The sequence below is a fragment of the Mixophyes fleayi genome, chromosome 8 (assembly GCF_038048845.1).
Source record: "Mixophyes fleayi isolate aMixFle1 chromosome 8, aMixFle1.hap1, whole genome shotgun sequence".
NCBI lineage: Eukaryota > Metazoa > Chordata > Amphibia > Anura > Limnodynastidae > Mixophyes > Mixophyes fleayi.
The window spans coordinates 44259561-44279794 of NC_134409.1; the positions used below are offsets into that span (position 1 = coordinate 44259561).

Consider the following 20234-nt stretch of genomic DNA (forward strand, 5'->3'; position numbering starts at 1 on the left):
AGAAAAGGACATAGCTATTTTTACATTGTTTTCTTTTCTGCTTGAAATATTATTCCGGAATCACTTTTGTTTTATTATTGCCTTTCCATTTCTTATATTTATGATTCTCTGTCTCTGGCCAGAATTTATATTACTTTGCGTTTTAATAATATCATTTACTTTTTATTTGATGTGTGACACTCACTCACCTACATATACTTATCACAATTTAGTTATAGATACCTATTTGGTCACACATTCAATTTTAGAACTTCTACAACTTCATTCCATACATGCACCCATGAGATTTCTTTGTTCTGCTTTATTATTGTTCAACGCATTAGGGGTTTATTCTGATTTTCTCCTAACTGCAGTTTACTGATATCGAACAACAGGGAGCGCAGATAAGGTTTTCTATTTTTATAAAGATTATGTTTTATCAGATCCATTCACTTCTGAATATTCATCACAATGTAGATTTTTAGACTTTGTTACATATTGTTGAGTTTTGGAACAATTCTGAAGTCGTTCTTCACTTATTAATCTCCCATTATTTAATTCTCATTCATTATATATGCATTTATCACTAGCTTTCACATGGAACTGTGATTCTTTTCGTGTTTTCTTAACAACTGGCTTTAAATTTATTTTTGGTGTACATTACATAATATTAAAAATACCCCGAGCTATCAGTTAGTAGAGTTAAAAATGTAATTCTATGTTAAATTAAAGTATTTGAGACCTAGGTGAACAATAAATATATATATATGTATCAATGTGGTGGAGTTCATCATGAAGATCACAGAAACACAGCCAATTATCAGCATTTTTGTTTGCTCATTAATTTATTACTGACCTACTCCTTCCCCTTGGCAAAGTGCCACAAACCAGGAATGCTGCTTTACCTTAAGGAATCAATCCAATCAGAAGTTGTATATTGGAGTTTTTCCTGGTGCTATTCTGTACAAATACAAGGATAAATCTATTCTATAAAGCAGTAACATTTGTAAAGTTAAAATAAAAAAGGAACACATTCAACAATTGTGCCCTAACCAAGGCTCGCTTAAAAGAGCTAACAAATGGTAGAGGTCCTAACTTCTCTTCCACTGTCTCAAAGCAAACCACCCAGATTTCTGCACAGGTCATCTGATCACTGCAACAGAGGAGGAGGCCTGAATGAAATAACACCATTCTTGATGAGCTCTAGGAGTGGATGAGTGCCAGTTGACTATGGTTGAATCCTGATCAAACAGAGGCTCCTATGATGGGAGCTCCCCATCAAATGACAAAACTGCACCATGGTCAACCAACTGGACTTAAGCTTGGGGTTCTAAGTTGCCAAATTCTGATCAAATGCAGACTCTTGGTATTGTCCTTGGGGCTTCACACTTAAACAGCAGGTTTCAGCCATAATAAAATCCTCATTCTTTCATCTGAAGAACATAACCAGAACCAAGTATTTGGTTGTCCAGAAGATCTTCCCTCGCTCATACATGCATCTGTGTCCTCACTTGGATTACTGCAATGCACTCTAACCGGGTCTTCCCAAAAAATAATTTCACCAATTGCAGCTGGTACAAAATGTAGCAGCCATGCTGTTAACTAACCAGGATCTAAGGAACAATGACCAGTGGTGCTAATGAAGTTTATTAATGTAATGATATAATCAGTGGTCGAAGTGTGAGTGTATATGGTTCTATGCTATACCACCACTTCTTCTACTACCTTCATTGTAAAACTATCAAATTTCATTTATCATCATCATTTAGTTATATAGCGCCACTAATTCTGCAGTGCTGTACCGAGAACTCATTCACATCAATCCCTGCCCAATTAGAGCTTACAGTCTAAATTCCCTAACACACACACACACACACACACACACACACACAGGCCAAGAGAGACTAAGGTCAAATTAATAGCAGCCAATTAACTTAATAGTATGTGTTTGGAGTGTGGGGGGAAATCGGAGCACCCGGAGCAAACCCACGCAAACACGGAAAGAACATACAAACTCCACACAGATAAGGTCATGTTAGGAATGACCCCAGTGCTTTGAGACAGAAGTGCTAACCACTAAACCGCCCTGCTGCTTTTATTAATACACAATAAAATATATTTAAAAAACATATATATACAAATTATTCCATATGTATGAAAACAGAAATTACACACTGAGTATACCTTAAGAAAATAGAATATGTTACATATATTCAAATGTATAAATATACAAATTCATTTAGCAGCTGCAGGTAGGAGAATTCATTCAAGTTTTAATCACATAAGTGAAAAACTTTGAAGATCCACAATAGAGATACCTTTGTAACTATACAAAGTCCCAAAACCAAGCGTATGTAATTATAGGGTTTATGTGAATATATATTATATCACAGCCTCTGCAATCCCTGGTATAGAGCTGAACTTCCAATTAGCGATGACTTTTTAGTCTGTAGATAGGGTCCATTGGGTTTCTACTCTAAACCAGCAAAAAAGGATTATGATGATTATCAGCTGTTTAGTAGATGAATGAGTCTGTATTTGTGATTACAAGAATCCGTATCTGTTTGAACAGGTAATAGCTATCAAACAAGATCATATAATTGTCACAGAGGAATTACTATAGAGTAAGTGGCCAGCTTACTATTGAGATGTGTGTTTCAAATCTTTCAACGTCCTCTGTGAAGTCCTGTGTTAACCTCTCCGATGGCATGTATTGTGGTTAATAGGGATTCCCCAAGAAGATCACATAATGGGAGTCTCTAGACCTGCTGTGAATTGTTCTACAGCAGAGCTTCTTGGGGAATCCCTATTTACAACAATACACTATTGAATTTGTATGATTACAACTTCTCTTTAAGCACAAGCAACTGTGAACCATTAAGAACAATGCCCATACTTACTAAGTGAGAGGGGAGGGGTCTATTTAGTAAGATCTGGTGAACTGGCTTATCACAGCAATTTAAAATCAACTTTTTACCATAAGTTGTTATTAAAATCTTATTGAGACAGCTGAGCAATTATCAGCTGCATCAATGATACTGGCCCGATAATGTTGCATGATAAGTCTAAACTGAATGCAAATGAACTTACACCAGTCTCAGGGGATATGTGCATTTCATGCATGTGCAGTGGAACTGCAAGCCCAGGCCTCAGCTTTCAGTTCCACTAGTTAAAAAACCCTTTTTATTTATTATTATTATTAGACTCCTAGGGGTAAATGAATGAAGCTGCAAAAGTGTAGATGTTGCCCATAGCAACCAATCAGATTCTAACTTTCATTAATTTAGTAGACTCTACAAAATAATAGCTAACAAGTGATTGGTTGCTATAGGCAACATCTCCACTCTTCAAACCCACCAGAAACTCACAGTTTGATATATTTACCACCTAGACTGTGTATACACTTCATATACTGTTTAGTATTAAAATGCACTCAGGTTAATTATATACTACACAGCTATACATATAGGTATTTCAATTAGTACCACATAATGTATACTCTAATTGACCTATTCTGGTTTATAAGTTTTGCAATTTGATGTGTGTCATTATTCTTACTTTGTCTTATGCTTGTCATTGACCGCTGTCTTTGACTGCTATCGAGGAAGTTCTGAAAACCAGAAAGTAAAAGAAGTATATTATTAATGTTTAGTGATTTTGTCATATACACATGATTACCATGTTTCTTCTTATAGCTACAATGAGGGGTGCTGCTAAACAATTTAAAGAGGTAGGGAAAGCCAGGGGGCAGTGTGAGAAACAACAGGAGTCACTTAACATTTATTTGGTTGGATTTTAGGTAAATTATGGAACAAAACCTTATCCAGAACACCCCAAGCCCCAAGCATTTTGGAAAATAAATTCCATACCTGTTCTACACGCTTCACCTCTGGGTAGGCTACATGTAGAATATAATTAAAGGGAATATACTGTACCTGATGTATTTCTCCAAATATATCACTTATTACCTCACTTGACTCATGCTTTGTAAGTAGTAACTCTCTCAGCTCATCCTAGTAGTAGTAACTGCTTTGAATACTCTCAGTCACCCTCTCCTATCTTCTGCATGAGGCTAAGGACACTGGGACAGAGACGTATTTGCAAGAAATAAATATTCATTTATAGTTGCTGGTAGAATATAGACATTACTTTTAGATATATGAAACATAGTGGAGGTTTTGCCCATGGATCTTCGGCAATGGAATGGAAATAAGAAAGAGGGCAACAAAAGGGAGGAAAACAATAACTCTGAGTCTGCATATAATTAGCTGTGCTTGGAATGGCCAACCACAGTTTGCTTGCAGCGCTCACTTTATGCTGTGCTTGCTTTTCAATGACAGGGTGTGTCCATGAAAATAGCACTGTTTATTGATCAACTGTAAAGTACAAATCGTATTGTACTATGTTTGGTTTAAATCAAATTATCTGGGCTTTATCACTTAATATGTATGGAATATGAGTGTTTAACATGCATCAATGATTATACTGGGTTTAGCAAGGATATTATGATGGGAATTGTAGTGAACCAAGGTTCATCTGGAGACAGCATTGTATGTGTATTGCCCAGCAGCATTGTGTTACTGAAAATGGCATTAACATGTAGGCAACTAGAATATACCCTATAATATATTAATGCAAATAACATACTTATTTATGACTATTTACTTCATTCAAAGTCAAAAAGTGGATATAAGGACCATTCCTCATTCTACATTTCCCAGAAATGACCAAAATGTGATTTTGAATGTAAGTCAATGTGAAAAGAGCTGAGAGCTTCATTCAACATTTTGTTCTACGATTTCACCAAACCTTTCACTACATAGATGAGTTTTAATGAAGTGTTGTACTCTAATCGCTCATCACATGGCAGTTAGTTATGTCATGAGCAGTCGACTTGATATAAATATTAAATAGCAGACCTAAAGGGAAATCACAGGACTACTGAGTTATCTGGAGTTAGTGCACATGCAAGCAGTTCTAGTCAACTCTGGACTAAGGCCAACAAACTGTTACCCAATTTCTATGAACTTTGTTGCCTCTCTGTTTCTTATGGTCCTTTCAGGGAAGTCCACTGTCTCATTCACATAGTTTCTTTGGCAATACAGTTGGGAAATATACAATATATACAGCAAAAGTTTAAGCCAGAAAGTACATTATTGTTATTCTACAGAGCTCAGGACCACCAAGCTTAGCAAGTTAGAAATTCCTTTGCTTTGTAAACCACAGATTTTAAATTCCCGAAATGATGCATTGCTAACTTATGTGTAACAGAGAACAATTTTCTCCTTGGAGGATATTGAGAAACTGTTATTTGCTTTATTAATCCAGAGAGGTCCTAACATGGTACAAAAGAACAGTGTTTCTTATATGAAAAACTATCATCTTGGCTCAATAAAATATATGAATTCTAGCACCAAGATGATAAACCACTATTTGAACTGCATATATTGATCACAACACTATGTAAATAATAACTGTGCCCTAACCAGAGATATCTCTATACATAACTAATAACTAATTTATTTGTAGGCTTGCATGGGTGTTGACCATTTGCCCTTTCACACATAAGGAATCTCAACACTGACAATGCAATTGGTTGCTGGTGTGCCATATGGTGGGGGCTGAGTGAATGGATTAATGTTCCATTACACTGGAGCACTACTCAAAGTGATGAAAACACAGAGTAATGCTTTAAAAGGCTTAATAGCTTTAAAAACTTTATTTTATACCGCATATTCTGTTGAGGTATTTATATGCTTTATATGGACCACAAAGCAAATAATCCTCCGTTTTAAAGTACAACATAAAGGATTTTCTGCTGGTAACACTATTCCTGCAATCTGAAAAGTCGTAAAATTCAGGTGAGAAAGTTTAAAGAAATACCCTACTTTCAAATAGCCGAAAGCAAAAAACATGTTGATGTACGTTTGTGACATGGTTAAAACTAAAATCAATGCAAGAAAATACAGTTAAACAGATCTGAAATATCTCCCAATTTTTTTTATGAACTAGATAAATTCATAGTGGACCTGATTCATTAAGGAAAGTAAGGCAAAAAAAAGGATTCAATTTTCTCCTGCACAAACCATGTTACAGTGCAAGGGGTACAGATTAGTTTATTATTTTGCACGTAAGGGAAATACATGCTAGATTTCATGTAGCAGACAAATACTTGATTGCTTTATTTTTGCACTGAAATTTAAAGTTGATCTAGGATATGCTCTATACCCCAATTATAAATCTGTCTCCACATTTTAAATTTACCTCCCCCTCCAATGCAACATGGTCCAATGTGCTTAAATTATTTCACGTACAAAATCATTTAAGAATTTTATATGAAGGAGTGAGTTATACAAGTAACTGTTTCGAAAACTGCGTGTGAACAACTTAATGAGCTCATAGCATAGATTTGGAACGAAGGAGTTAATAAAGTCTTAAAAAATAAAAATAGAAGAGACCAAGGTTAATTGCCCGGTTGCATAAAGTTGATGTGATGGTCCTGTAAAGGATGAAATAAGATACGGTGTCTGCAGTATAGGTTTGCCTGCATGTCTGTACTGCTAGAAAAAAAAATGCCAGTGGAGTAAAATTTATTCCAGTAAAGAGCTTGTGAGGGCAGGGACAACCAAGAGAAAAAAAAAAGTGCCAGTCTAGACTCTCATTGTATATCAAAACCAGATGAGAGTAAATTCCCGCCTAGAATACCAATTTACTCTTTAAACGTTTGCAGAGCAGCATCAGGGATTTCATGTTTTTAAAGGTGGCTGTCCCCTAAACATGCAGTGTGCTTTACAGCCAAAAATTAGATGTGATGCATATCTTAATATGTTATATGTATACTAAAGATGAAAATTACAAATAACTAAAAAAAAAAGATGCAGATTACATTTTTACATCTATGATTTTTTAATGTGTTCTTATTATCATTTATTTATATAGCGTCAACATGTTCTGCTACACTGCACAATCAATTATTCAGGCATGTCATTCCCTGCCAAGGCCGGTTTAACAAAAAACGGGGCCCAGGGCAAAGACCAAGTATAGTGCCCCCTATTGTTACAGGTCATAAAAACTGTCATAGCCATGCTGAGTGAAAACAGATGCTGAAATGTAAGTCATTTTGCTTGATATTGTTGTAGATATTGCAGTGTGTGTGGTCAGCATAACTGTATATTTATTTACTGTTGTTTATATAGCACCTACATATAGCGCAGCACTTGACAGAGAAAATGTAATCATTCACATCAGTCCCTGTGGAGCTTACAATCTATATTCCCTACCACATGGACACACACACACACACACACACACACACACACAAACACACATACACACACACACGGGTTAATTTCATCAACAATATGTCATTGGAGGGTGTGAGGGAACCGGAGCACCCAGAGAAACACAATGGAACCTCTGTGCCACTCTCTGCCCATATTGTTAATAAATTCAATGGTACAAGGACTACCAATATATGTCATGAGTGTATCATGCTAACCATTTGTTCTAGACATGTGTTATCACGGCATTTCATACATAGGAGTATGAAGACGCATAATCAACAGGTATTTTAGCACTTTAAAATAGAAGCTGATTCCAGTGGATATGAATGAAGAGAATGACACCCCCTTATTCCTGCTAAGGGGTGTACCCTTAAATCGTTGTGTGTGTGTATCACTTACTTCTTCGTGCACAATGCCTCCACCAAGTCTTCTTAGTCTGGGTATGTATGGACGTGGATGTAATGACCACCAGGGGCGACTTGAGCACCCCCTGTAACCAAACACATTCCGCACAACTCTGACACACGATAAGATTGTTCATTTATATAAAATTATTTACTTTGAAAATATATATCTTAAATAGATGTACAATTAGGGAATAAATAATAGTTAAAATCACAAAAACTTTTATAAGGTTGATAATTAGACTCACTATAGGTATATTGATAAATTTGGATGTTATATTATCTATGTAATTATGATGTTATGCTATTGTTTCTAGTAGACTACAAAACTCCCTTTATAAACTAATCCTTCTAACTCACTATAAAATATCACTATGTCTAACACCTATATATAGATCATATCACACTAAACTACTTTATAATTGCCTAAAAGTAATATTAAATTACATTCATTACTTAGAATAAATATTAACTAATTGATATTAGAACACATTTAAAACTTAATAGTTCACAGTATTGATTCTTGCAATATCCCTCACTTCCAGGCCAGATTGTCGTTGGTGCGGGTGGGGTACGTTTTTCGAGGACAGTAATACCGACAATAGTTAGAGCAACTTAAAAAGGCCAATTAGTATAAGGGCGACATTGATGAAATATAGACTTACCATAATTCACATAGAAAGTATGGCCGACACTTGTTATAGATGGCAGCGATAAATTGCGAGTGGAGAAAAGATAGGGAGTGCGAATCTCGTCACTTACAATGGGCAGAGTGAGATTGCCGGTTTTAAGGCGGCAATAGGCAGACCCGCCACCTGTATACTTTATACAGGTGGCGGGTCGTGGCATTAAAACCGGCAATCTCACTCTGCCCATTGGATTACTGTCTCCGGAAAAGTGACTAACACCAGTTGGTGCACTTATAACACCGTTGGTAGCTACTTCTCACTTAGATATATGTACATTTTATTTTCTCCAGATATATATTTGACTTCCATATCACTAACAATGCAGATGATATAATACATTGATATATACTTCAGCCTCTGAAATAAGTATTTCTAATGACTCAGATAATATATTCAAATGGACCTCTATCAGAGTCTGTGAATAAACATTTATACTGATGCAGATAATATCTTGAATGGATCTATATCACATACTCTGTAATAAATATTTATACTGATGCAAGTGTTAAACCTATATTTCCCATTCACCTAATGTTTATGTAATATAAGGATATGATAGTTTCTCAGATTTACACACAAGACCAGGGTTTGATTATACCAATATCGCTTTTCTCACGGTTTCTTTTTCCAGTGGGTTATTTTTTTTCAAAGTAATGTTTCCCCTCACAAATGCTAAAACTTCATAGATAATTCTCTTTAACTAGATTTCTATCATCAGATGCTTTTTCTCATTATTGCTGATCTCCACAAATATAGCCTTCTGCATATACATCTACATCTACATTTCTTAATATAGATCAATATCATTAATATGTCTCTATCTTCTCACAGATCTGTGTTTATTAGTTTTCTCCTCCTCACATAGGTCTGTCTCCTCTCTCCCTCACCCTGGTGTCCAGTAAAAACATTATTCCTCCTCTCTCCACTTTAACTAACACACTAACTTGTCAGGTCTGGTGCGATTGCGCAATATCTTTCCAGCCACCAGGGACTCTGGGATATGTAGTCCCAGCCAGCGCCGGCTTCTATATTTATTTTTAAACTCCGCTCGGCGGCAGATGTTACACTTACTTAAACACACCAATGGGATTGTACATGGGAAACTAGGTTCACTAAAGGCAGCTCACGACTAAAGCTGGGTATGCAGTGGTGTAGTGTGCAGATCACTCGATAAACGGTCAGTTGGTCACTTATTGCAGGAGTGTGTGTGTACGTTCCTACAATCAATTTTTATCTTACCAAAGCACGTTGTATCTGTTCATTTGGTTTTATAGACTTCCTATAAGTCACAATCAACGATAGTACGAAGCTGGGCAATGTGGGTACACACTTACGACCAGCAGCATAAGCAGATATCTGGAGAGTGTGTACACAGTCACGATGTTTACAGCAGATGGTTATGAGAGATGAACACAGATCTGACAGTAAGTTGTGCAGGCGTATACGCATGAATCTGCATGGCCATTGGTACTTTCAGTCGTTGATGACAGTAATTGCATCAATAAAATGTACTGCTGTGGCAAGGATTTTACTTCTCAGTAAGCCCTGGGATTTATCTGGTTCTTGAAGCATAGGCCTCAGTAGTAAGTCATAAGTGCAGTGATGTTCACTACTATCTGTTCTATGAGATAATGTGTTTTCTGTACTGCAACTCCACTATATAAATATCATCACATCTCTTCCAGCTTCTCTTTTTAAAAAGTTGATAAGAAGACTTATTTCATTCCTAACTACATTTCACTTGTTTAATCTGCCACACTCACAAAAGGGTGGCTGGCAGTAGCCCCACTAGAAGGAGGGATCCATATTGTTTCACCCTGTCACCCATTTTCTAATAGGCTGATGAGTACGGCTCCCAGTTCACAGCTGCCAACTATTTATTTGCCTCAACCCCAAACCTATCCAGAGAGGATGAGGTCATTTTGTTACCCCCATCCACCACTGTGTCTCTCCGAGGGACAGGGATTCCAGCACACGGGTGAAGTCTATTACTCTGCCACATTCAAGGAGGGACAGATAGAGCCATGAGGAGGTACCGTATTTCCCCATGTATAAGACGCACCTTTTTCCCCAAAATGTTGGGTCTAAAAACTGGGTGCGTCTTATACAGGGGTAGTAACGCTAACCGTGTCAGATGATTCCTCTGTCTGGTAAAGTCTTCTTTCTTCTGTCCGTTCTGATCCTGATGCTGGAAAGTCGCTTATCGTCCACTTCCCGGTGACCGGATGTGGTGCGTGAAACGCAGTTAGAACGCACACTTCCGATTTCTGCATTTGGCGTTTTTCCAATCAGGACCTTGTCAAAGTCCTGATTGGACATCTGGTCATCGCGAAGAGGACGGTAAGCGACTTTCCAGCATCAGGATCAGAATGGACAGAAGAAAGAAGACTGGACAGAGGAAGCATCTGACAGGGTAAAGCAGAACTGACAATAGCGTTAGCACTCCGTCTCTCCTCTCTGTACCCGCTGCACAATTACTCTGTGAAAAAATTGAGGATAATGTTTTTTGCAGTCACCAATTACTAATTATTATCCTCAATTTTTTCACATGATTTATACAGGTGTGTCTTATACAGTGGAGCGTCATATACATGGGGAAATACGGTAGTTAGACATAACCCTCACCTTGCCCTATGCTGGGTAACAATTTTTTATGTTTAAACTGCTTTTATCTCTTCCAAATGGTCTCTTAAACAAAGTCCATTAGAAAACAGGATTGATTTACAACAGCACAACACTTATTTGTCTTCTACTGTAAGGAATTCTAGATATTAATTATGTGGCATGTCAGAAATGCTATATAAAATATAAACAGAAAAGCTATGATAATTGACTTTTCATGCTCAATGGTTTATTGTGGGAGTCCAGCAGGAGGCCTGACTTTTGTAACCTTCAGGAAGATTTTTTCCCCTCTTTGTTTTGCTAGTAATCGAGAAAACGGAAGGGGGGGGGGGGGGGCTGGGCTAATAATGAAGGAATTCTTTGCAGTTGTTGGAGGTGGGGATTTGCAAAAGCTCTGCTTGGTTAACCTATTGCCAAGCTTCTGTTGGGCTCATACAAAGGAACATTGTTCTATTCTGCTGGGCTTGTGCAGACCATATACACAGCACAACCTCCAGAAGGATAATCACAATGTTTGTGATCTAATTTAGTGTGGCACTGTGTATGTTACCAGAGCCGTAACTTAGAATTCTAGTGCCCTGGGCAAGAAAGACAAATGCCGGCACCCTAGTCCTAAATTTTAACCAAATTAACCTAAAATATTCCTAAATTGCGCCCCCCTTCAGCATTGCACCCTGGGCGATCGCCCCTGTCGCACAGCCCTAGTTACGGTCCTGTATGTTACACCTCTACCCTATAACTGAGATTTTGTGTACACTGCAGTAGACACTGAATGCTTTAACAGAAATAAATGTGAAATCATTTAATTCACGTTTCCATTCCTTACATGTTTCTGGGTCGTTTTCTGTTCTAATGATTTTCCATTCAGACTATCAAAATTCTTGCACCACAAAGTCAATATAAAATATACTTTTGAACCGACTCTACAGATTGCACGTCACCTCTTAAAGATCAAAATGCACTATGCAATAATCAAAAAAATCATATAGCTTTCATCAAATATTATTGCTGGTCTGCTGTGGATAATTTCCTATATTTAGTTTTGTTTTCCCTCCCGTAAAATTATGTCAAAGTGGGTTTTAAATAGGGATGAGCGCACTCGGATTTATGAAATCCGAGCCCACCCGAACGTTGCGGATCCGAGTCGGATCCGAGACAGATCCGGGTATTGGCGCCAAATTCAAATGTGAAACTGAGGCTCTGACTCATAATCCCGTTGTCGGATCTCGCGATACTCGGATCCTATAAATTCCCCGCTAGTCGCCGCCATCTTCACTCGGGCATTGATCAGGGTAGAGGGAGGGTGTGTTAGGTGGTCCTCTGTCCTGGTAGATCTCGTGCTGTGCTGTTTAGTTCTGTGCTGTGCTGTTTAGTTCTGTGCTGTGCTGTGCTGTGCTGTGCTGTGCTGTGTTCTGCAGTATCAGTCCAGTGGTGCTGTGTGCTGTGCTCTGTCCTTCTGAGGTCAGTGGTGCTGCTGGGTCCTGTGCTGTGTCCTGTTCAGTCCAGTGGTGCTGTGTCCTGTGCTCTGTGCTTCTAAGGGCATAGTTATTTCCCCAATATTCCCCTGTGTTTAAAAAAATAAAAAAAAGTTTTTTAAAAAAATACCAAAAACTACTTTAATTTTTTTTAATTACCACAAAATTTGCACAACCAATCCTGCAGTATAAGCCCATTGGTACTGCAATATTACCAAGTTCACACATTCAGCAGTAAAAGTCCAGTGGTACTGCAATATTACAAAGTTTACACATTCTGCAGTATCAGTCCAGTGGTGCTGTGTCCTGTGCTCTGTCCTGCTGAGTTCCGTAGTGCTGCTGGGTCCTGTGCCGTGTCCTGTTCAGTCCAGTGGTGCTGTGTCCTGTGCTCTGTGCTTCTAAGGGCATAGTTATTTCCCCATTATTCCCAAGTTTTTAAAAAATAAAAAAAAAGTAAAAAAAAATAAAAAATTTAAAAAAAAAAAATATATATAATAATTATAACCAAATTTGCAAAACCAATCCAGCAGTATAAGTCCATTGGTACTGCAATATTACAAAGTTCACACATTCTGCAGTATCAGTCCAGTGGTGCTGTGTCCTGTGCTCTGTCCTGCTGAGGTCCGTAGTGCTGCTGGGTCCTGTGCCGTGTCCTGTTCAGTCCAGTGGTGCTGTGTCCTGTGCTCTGTGCTTCTAAGGGCATAGTTATTTCCCCATTATTCCCAAGTTTTTAAAAAATAAAAAAAAGTAAAAAAAAATAAAAAATTTAAAAAAAAAAAAAATATAATAATTATAACCAAATTTGCAAAACCAATACAGCAGTATAAGTCCATTGGTACTGCAATATTACCAAGTTCACACATTCTGCAGTATCTTGTGCTACATATAATGGAGACCAAAAATTTGGAGGATAAAGTAGGGAAAGATCAAGACCCACTTCCTCCTAATGCTGAAGCTGCTGCCACTAGTCATGACATAGACGATGAAATGCCATCAACGTCGTCTTCCAAGCCCGATGCCCAATCTCGTAGTACCGGGCATGTAAAATCCAAAAAGCCCAAGTTAAGAAAAAGTAGCAAAAAGAGAAACTTAAAATCATCTGAGGAGAAACGTAAAGTTGCCAATATGCCATTTACGACACGGAGTGGCAAGGAACGGCTTAGGCCCTGGCCCGTGTTCATGACTAGTGGTTCAGCTTCACCCACGGATCTTAGCCCTCCTCCTCCTCCCCCCCCCTACAAAAAATTGAAGAGAGTTATGCTGTCAGCAACAAAACAGCAAACAACTCTGCCTTCTAAAGAGAAATTATCACAAATCCACAAGGCGAGTCCAAGGATGTTGGTGGTTGTCAAGCCTGACCTTCCCATCACTGTACGGGAAGAGGTGGCTCGGGAGGAGGCTATTGATGATGTAGCTGGCGCTGTGGAGGAACTTGATGATGAGGATGGTGATGTGGTTATTGTAAATGAGGCACCAGGGGGGGAAACAGCTGATGTCCATGGGATGAAAAAGCCCATCGTCATGCCTGGTCAGAAGACCAAAAAATGCACCTCTTCGGTCTGGAGTTATTTTTATCCAAATCCAGACAACCAATGTATGGCCATATGTAGCTTATGTAAAGCTCAAATAAGCAGGGGTAAGGATCTTGCCCACCTAGGAACATCCTCCCTTATACCTCACCTGAATAACCTTCATAGTTCAGTGGTTAGTTCAGGAACTGGGGCTAGGACCCTCATCGGTACAGGGACACCTAAATCCCGTGGTCCAGTTGGATACACACCAGCAACACCCTCCTCGTCAACTTCCTCCACAATCTCCATCAGATTCAGTCCTGCAGCCCAAGTCAGCAGCCAGACTGAGTCCTCCTCAATACGGGATTCATCCGAGGAATCCTGCAGCGGTACGCCTACTACTGCCACTGCTGCTGTTGCTGCTGTTAGTCGGTCATCTTCCCAGAGGGGAAGTCGTAAGACCGCTAAGTCTTTCACAAAACAATTGACCGTCCAACAGTCGTTTGCCATGACCACAAAATACGATAGTAGTCACCCTATTGCAAAGCGTATAACTGCGGCTGTAACTGCAATGTTGGTGTTAGACGTGCGCCCGGTGTCTGCCATCAGTGGAGTGGGATTTAGAGGGTTGATGGAGGTATTGTGGCCCCGGCACCGAATTTACTACCGGGGCCACTCCACTGTGCAGTCCATATTTAGGTGTATCAGATATTAAACAACGGTGACAGTTGATGCCCAATTTTTTAATTATATTGTGGCCTCGGTACCAAATTGTGTACCGGGGCCACCACACTACGCAGTCCAGATACTTGTTTGGTGGAATTCAGACCAGTTGAGGGTTTTATTATTATATTGTGGGGACCACTCTATCTATACCACACTACAACTCTATACCACTCTATTTAATACTTTAATTCTATTTAATACTTTAATTCTATTTCATACTTTAATTCTATTTAATACTTTAATTCTATTTCATACTTTAATTCTATTTAATACTTTAATTCTATTACTAATTACCATAAAGAGGAACTGCCGCTTCTATTTAATACTTTAATTCTATTAGTAGTTACCTTAAAGAGGAACAAAATAAACCAATTTTACCAAAAGTATAATATGACTTAGACTTACAAACACTACACTTGAAAGATGGTGCCTTTAAATGAAAAAGTCAGTCTTCATTGCACGACTATGTGCAACAGGGACAGTTTTTTGGTTTACAAAGTCAACCAATAACACTTGGACCCTGTCTGTCTTTAACATACTTGATGGGATCTCAATGACGAATTGTCTGTACCATGTTTGGAGGAGGTATTGTGGCCCCGGTATCAAATTGGGTACCGGGGCCACCCCACTACGCAGTCCAGATACTTGTTTGGTGGAATTCTGACACGTGGAGGGTTTTTTAATTATATTGTGGCCTCGGTACCAAATTGTGTACCGGGGCCACCACACTACGCAGTCAAGATAGATAGATGCGTATCATAGATAAAGTACATTCAGTGGTGTGGGGCAAATTGAAAAATATTCAAAATGCACTGACATTATCAAAAACAAGAGGTTGTCACACGCTAAAACTCCAACATGTATATGATGGAGAGGATGGAGGAGCAGCCGTATGTGTAGTGTAATGCAGACCTGTTGAAGGTTTTTTATATATTTTATTGTGGTGCCCAGTGCCCACTCCTCTAGGCAGTCCAGGTACATTTATTGGTGCGATTCATAAAAGTTCAGGGTTTTTAATATATTGTGGTGACCCACTCCTCTACGCAGTCGAGGTACATTTATTGGTGCGAATCAAACAAGTTGATGGTTTTCTTATTATATATATTGTGGTGACCCACTCCTCTACGCAATCCAGGTACATTTATTGGTGAGATTCATAAAAGTTCAGGGTTTTTAATATATTGTGGTGACCCACTCCTCTACGCAGTCCAGGTACATTTATTGGTGCGAATCAAACAAGTTGATGGTTTTCTTATTATATATATTGTGGTGACCCACTCCTCTACGCAGTCCAGGTACATTTATTGGTGCGATTCATAAAAGTTCAGGGTTTTTAATATATATTGTGGTGACCCACTCCTCTAGGCAGTCCAGGTACATTTATTGGTGCGAATCATAAAAGTTCAGGGTTTTTAATATATATTGTGGTGACCCACTCCTCTACGCAGTCCAGGTACATTTATTGGTGCGAATCATAAAAGTTCAGGGTTTTTAATATATATTGTGGTGACCCACTCCTCTACGCAGTCCAGAAAGATACCTTGTTGCAACGTTTTGGACTAATAACTATATTGTGAGGTGTTCAGAATACACTGTAAATTAGTGGAAATGCTTGTTATTGAATGTTATTGAGGTTAATAATAGCCTAGGAGTGAAAATAAGCCCAAAAACTTGATTTTTAAACTTTTTATGTTTTTTTCAAAAAAAATCCGAATCCAAAACCTTAAATCCGAACCGAGACCTTTCGTCAAGTGTTTTGCGAGACAAATCCGAACCCCAAAAATAACGAAAATCCGGATCCAAAACACAAAACACGAGACCTCAAAAGTCGCCGGTGCACATCCCTAGTTTTAAATCCTTCCTACTCACAGTCATTGACCAGATCGAGCTTCAGATGCTCAAACTATAATTCTGGACATGTTCAAAGTATACATGTCTGTGCATGCTCTGACAAATCACAAAATTGCTTCTCAAAAGCTGTAGAGAGATTTTTTTCTTGTGACAAAACACTGTACAATCAGAGCCGGATTTACACCTCATGGGGCCCTAGGCAAGATATCGGTTTGGGCCCCCCCCTTCACACACACAGTGGCCCCTCACACACACATAATACATGGACGCAGTGGCCCCTCACACACACACACACATAATACACGCACGCAGTGGCCCCTCACACACACACACACATAATACACGCACGCAGTGGCCCCTCACACACACATAATACACACACAGTGGCCCCTCACACACATAATACACGCACACAGTGGCCCCTCACACACACATAATACACACACACAGTGGCCCCTCACACACACACATAATACACGCACACAGTGGCCCCTCACACACACATAATACACACAAACACAGTGGCCCCTCACACGAGTCGGGGGAGGGGGGGGTCGGGTGCCATGAGTCGGGGGAAAGGGCAATTTTTTTTATTTTTTTTTCAAATTGCTCCTGTCCCCCCCAGCTGGGCCCCCGAGAGCCGCTAGGTCCTAGGCAGGTGCCTAGGTTGCCTAGCGGTAAATCCGGCTCTGTGTACAATAGTCAATATGTGAAAACTGCACTGTGTCCAATGTGCCGTTGAACACTTTCTATGGGTGGATATTTAAAATATAAGCAGATTACACAAGTAATCTGCAGGCTAAACTTTTTCAGTAACATGTCTGTTTTGTGTTTAAGTAAAGTCTGTATTTTGTTATTTAATCCTTTATTTTCCCTTGTACAGCTTTATTACATATAATAAAGCTGTTTACATAATTATTGTTATACTTTCAAGTAGTGGTTGAAGTGAAAACTTAGAAGTGGTGGTACGGAAAATGTAAGTGAATGGAATATAATAGTTTTGCAATGAAGGCGGTAGGAGAAATGGTGATCTGGCATACCACCGTACCACCATACACCAGCCCACTTCATACCACCGTACCACCGTACACCAGCCTACTTCCACCACAGCACTCAAGTGATATTTATACAGGGTTTTTTTCGTGTCACAGAAAATGAATAAAGTTAAATGTAAAAAGGGCAAGGGTATGAGAAAAATGGAACATGGGAGGCAGAGAGAAGAGCAGTGAATGGGAAAAGAAAAAGCATCTTGTGGACCCACCACCAACCCAGATAGCCCAGTGGCCAAACCATGAATAACAAGTTGTATTGTGCTTAAGAGATAAAGACAGAGATTTACTAATCGTGGTTTACTAAAACCACAAGTTTCCATGCTCTTTGCGGTTTTGAAACCATGCGATTTACTACAGGCCAATCCGCAATCCTGATTTTTAGATCGTCCCATGTATTAAGCAGTGGGTTGCCAAACTGCACCGAGATTCGTTTATATTAATAAAAAGAAATATGTGGTTCTGAAAGGCGAGGTAGCTCAAACCACATGCTGTTTGAGCTCTATCGCCTGTCGAAAAGAAAAATAAAATAGAGAAAAAATAAACCCTCCCTTCCATTTTCTAAAAGCCCAGTTTATTCAGCATCTTGGAGTAGGGAAGTGGGATGAAGAGATGATCAGGAACCCACACCTAGTGATTACTGGCCCAATGCGGAGTAGCACTGGACCCTTCCAGGTACCCTTGGCCATTGGGTACCAGGTTAATACAGTTAAAATATAGTATGAGCACTTGTGGCACCTCACAGGTGCAAGAGTATATTTCCAATTGTAGTGCCATAGGTGTGCCACCTTGTTTAATATAATAGTAAATTAGTGCGCCCTGATTTAAAATATTAAAGTAGTAGTGCCTTCTTAAAACAATGATTGCCCCATAATACAAAAAGGTGCCTCCATAATTAATACTTACCTAATATCTTCTTTTTTGTTCTACCATAATCCAATGGAAATCTTTTAATCCTAGAGCCGAAATAAAAAAAAATATCTCATGGAATGCACAGACCGCTACCGAGGAGCACCAGTTGCACAATGAGTTAAACTCCAGAGAACTTAACAAGTGGACAGTCAATCAGGAGCAGTGTCTTACACTGCACAGCCAACCACAGATAGCCTATTAGAGAGCATAGACTATCTGTGATTGGCTGAGCAGTATAACAGACGCCGCCTCATGTTTCACATCTGGTTTGTACCGCGTTGGCCTAAATCGCATGCGATTTAGTGGTTTGCAAATCGCCACACATCGGAGGCAGTTTTGAGTTTCATCCTTCAAACCACAGGCTAGTAAATCATGCAGCTAGGAGTCTATCCCATGCCAAGCAAAATATGTGTGCCGATTTATTCAAATCTCATGTAATCTTTTCCTTATTGGACACGTGTCAAATAATTGAGATGATTAGGTCCATTGACATAAGGTTTATTTGTTTCCAGGCTCTCACTATTCATCTAGCTGTGTGCATGTTTTTACTCGGCTTTAATCAATTAAATGCTCTCTGTTGATAATTGTAAGCACCTGATTGTGATCCTGGGTGTGATTAACTAAACACTAACCTAGAGGTATATGTTTTACCCATAAAGAAAAAAACCTCACTTTTAATGATTGGTAATGTAGCAAAGCAAAATACCCGTTTACCTCTGCAGCAAAGGTTGCTTATTTGGGGTCTGGTGTTCATTCTGGTGTGCCCTGTCTTACATGCACCCTCTGTTGCTCAGCTTGCCCCTGTGTCCTCTCTCTAGCAGAGTGTTGTCAGTGCACAACATGCTGTCTCTCTGAAGATCGGCAGGAGCAAGACGAGTGCAACAGACATTGCAAAACTCACCTAACTCCTGTAGAACTAACAGCATGCCACCACCCATCACCTGCATGACGGGCAGTGGAGGGCGTGCGCAAGACGTCGGGGGACTGATCAGCATGAATGTTGGATCCCTGGGAAGTAATCTTTGAGGACCAACTTCTACTTATCAGATCATACCCACAGCTAAGTTTTAAATTTAGGGTGGAATTCTCCTGCAATTTTTCTGTGGGCAGTTAGTATAGAATGATTGGGAAATTATCTTTTGTGTGCTATTTTCTTTTTACCAGTGATAGAGACAGAGTGGAAATTGTATGATCAAACTACGGGGATCCTGTATAAAATAGGATGAGGGTTGCTCAAGTTTACTAAGATTAAAATTGTTTTCCAGTTAATGATGAATGGTGTCGTGTCTTAGTTTCAGCATTCCAGCAAAAGGGTCTCAGTGGGAGAAATGTGATGGGGCTCTAGAGGGGGCGATATAACTATTTAGGAAGTGCATAGGAATGACAGAAGGGCCAGAAAAGAACATGTTCTTGTGTGAGAGCGACATATAATACTTCAACAGGAACTACAGCATTGAGTGCTTGGTTTGAAAAGAATTATTGGGATAAAGTACCACAACGAGAGAAAGGAATGTGAAATTTAATGAACGAGCCGCCCAGTAACTCTCTGGATTACAGCTTCAAAATGAATTTCAAGTGATTTTTCTGCACCATACATCTGATTTCCATTCTCTAGGGCTATTCTTCATTTAGCACATTTGGGGTTACTCACTTACTTTTCTACCAGAACATTTTTTTTTAATTATTTTTAATAAACTACTCTTTTTGAATCCTAGGTTTTACTAGCAGAGGGT

The 20234-nt window shown here is 39.1% G+C and overlaps 1 protein-coding gene across 4 annotated transcripts in view; it reads right to left on the reverse strand.

Moving 5' to 3' along the window:
* DNM3 (dynamin 3) overlaps positions 1 to 20234 on the reverse strand; it is a 399791-nt gene that overhangs the window by 17779 nt on the left and 361778 nt on the right. For 2 of the 4 annotated variants that reach the window (XM_075182457.1, XM_075182458.1), the window contains exon 22: positions 3538 to 3589. The exons of the other annotated variants lie outside the window; for them this stretch is intronic. In XM_075182457.1, the coding sequence (XP_075038558.1) occupies positions 3553 to 3589 (37 nt within the window). In that variant the 3' untranslated portion in view covers positions 3538 to 3552. The remainder of the gene's footprint in view (positions 1 to 3537; positions 3590 to 20234) is intronic. 4 annotated transcript variants of the gene reach the window in all.